The sequence below is a fragment of the Gracilinanus agilis genome, chromosome 3 (genome assembly GCF_016433145.1).
Source record: "Gracilinanus agilis isolate LMUSP501 chromosome 3, AgileGrace, whole genome shotgun sequence".
Taxonomy (NCBI): Eukaryota; Metazoa; Chordata; class Mammalia; order Didelphimorphia; family Didelphidae; genus Gracilinanus; species Gracilinanus agilis.
In genome coordinates this window covers 89,649,918-89,651,790 of record NC_058132.1, presented here as the reverse complement: position 1 = coordinate 89,651,790, position 1,873 = coordinate 89,649,918, and the positions used below count along the sequence as shown (strand labels likewise).

Sequence of the window (1,873 nt, the reverse complement as noted above, 5' to 3'; positions counted from 1 at the left end):
GAATCATTATTCAGAACAGTCATGTAGATATTTGGGAAGTCTGATGAGCAAAAACCACGAAAACTAGAATAATCAAGTAAGAATCCAGAACAACAAACCATTAGGATATACCAGACTACTAAAAGTTATTTTAATCCATGAAGTAGATGTAACAAAGTAGAAGTAACAAAGAATATTAGACCCATGAATTATAACATATATAAAGGGAAGAAAATAGAGATAGTTAAGAGTTTAGGGAGAAAATAAATAATAAGACACCCACAAAAATTTAAGGAAAAGAAAATCTGGAAGGAAAATACAAATTATGTATCAATAACAAATAAAATAAGATTACTGGGCACATCCATTTTCCATAAAATCATCTTTATTTCAGACCAAAAATGGGATTAATTGTATGATTTGGCCATTTTGCAGCTATGGGACAGAAGCAAATAAGATCATAACATTTAGACTGTGGATTAGTAAAAAAGAAAGGATTCTGGAAAAAAAAAATACTAGTCATTTATCCGGCCTTCTTTAAACACAGTTTCCCAAGGACCTTCTCCCGGATTTGACGAGTCTTCACACAGTACACAATAGGATTCATCAGTGGTGGAACCAAGACATAGACATCAGCAATGAGGATCCTAATTAATGGGGACCCATGTTTGGCAAAGCGGTGAACAATAGCTAAGGTGACAACAGGTACATAGAAAATGAGCACTGCACAGATATGAGAAATGCAAGTGTTGAAGGCTTTTAGACGTTCTTGGTTGGAAGCAATGCCTAAAACAGTCTTTAGGATCATTATGTAGGAAAACAAAATCAGTACTAAGTTCATCATGCCTAACAGAGCTACAAAGAATCCATAGATGATGTTGACTCTGTTATCAGAACAGGCCAATCTCATGACATCCTGGTGGAGACAATAAGAATGAGAAAGGTAGTTTCCCTTACAAAATCTCAGCCTCTTTAGAGTAATAGGAAATGGGATTATAAATGCAAAACTGGAAATGGCAAAGAAAAGCCCAATTTGAATGACTCTGACATTGGTGAGAATGGAATTATATCGTAGGGGATTGCGGATGGCTATGAAACGGTCAAAGGACATGATTACAAGCACAGAGGACTCCATGGCAGTGAATGTGTGGATGAAGAACTCCTGGGCAATGCAAGCATCAACAGAGATTCCTGGAGCATTTAACAGGAAGATTCTAAGCATGGTTGGCAAGGAAGAGAAAGATAGGCAAAGATCAGAGAATGCCAGCATAGAGAGAAAATAGTACATGGGTTCGTGGAGAGAAGGCTCTGTCTTGATGAGAAGAATAGTAGAGTTGCCCACTGTGGCAATGATATATATGAGGCAGATGGGTATGGATATCCAGATGTGCACATGTTCCATTCCTGGGATCCCAATGAGGAAAAAGGTGGAAATCTTGTCCTCAGTGTGGTTGAAAGGGTGCATAAATGACAAAGGTGAGAAGTATGGTTTGGATGGCAAATGGCATTCCCTGAGCTGGACAATCACAAAAACAAAACAGATTGATAGATTAGATGAAATATAATTTTAAACTGACTTCTAAATTTAATGATCCACAAACCCATTCCTCATCATCAATTTCTTTACTATCTATGTTCTTAGTGTTTAGGTACCATATACTGCTGAGATTATGTGACAGAACAATGACTAAAGAAATAGTTACAAGGAAAGAGGGACAAGAATAAATATTTAAATAGAACCACTATATGTGCCAGTCACTGTATTAATTACTTCACTTTTACAGGGATTTTGGAGAAAGATTAAAAAAATCCCAATTCCCATAAAAATATATCCAAATAATCATATAGTAGGAAAGGAATTTAGAAACTATCAAGTCTATATCATGTATGCATG

The 1,873-nt window shown here is 36.0% G+C and overlaps 1 protein-coding gene across 1 annotated transcript; it reads right to left on the bottom strand.

Annotated features, from left to right (window-relative positions):
• Window positions 1-393: 393 nt before the first annotated feature.
• LOC123238727 (olfactory receptor 51A4-like) lies at window positions 394-1,444 on the bottom strand. The gene has a single exon (XM_044665934.1). The coding sequence runs from the start codon at window positions 1,442-1,444 to the stop codon at window positions 503-505; it is 942 nt and encodes a 313-aa protein (XP_044521869.1). The 3' UTR covers window positions 394-502.
• Window positions 1,445-1,873: the final 429 nt, after the last annotated feature.

Coding starts and splice junctions, on each gene's coding strand:
- LOC123238727 (XM_044665934.1), bottom strand. CDS start 1,444: ATGCACCCTTTCAACCACACTGAGGACAAGATTTCCACCTTTTTCCTC.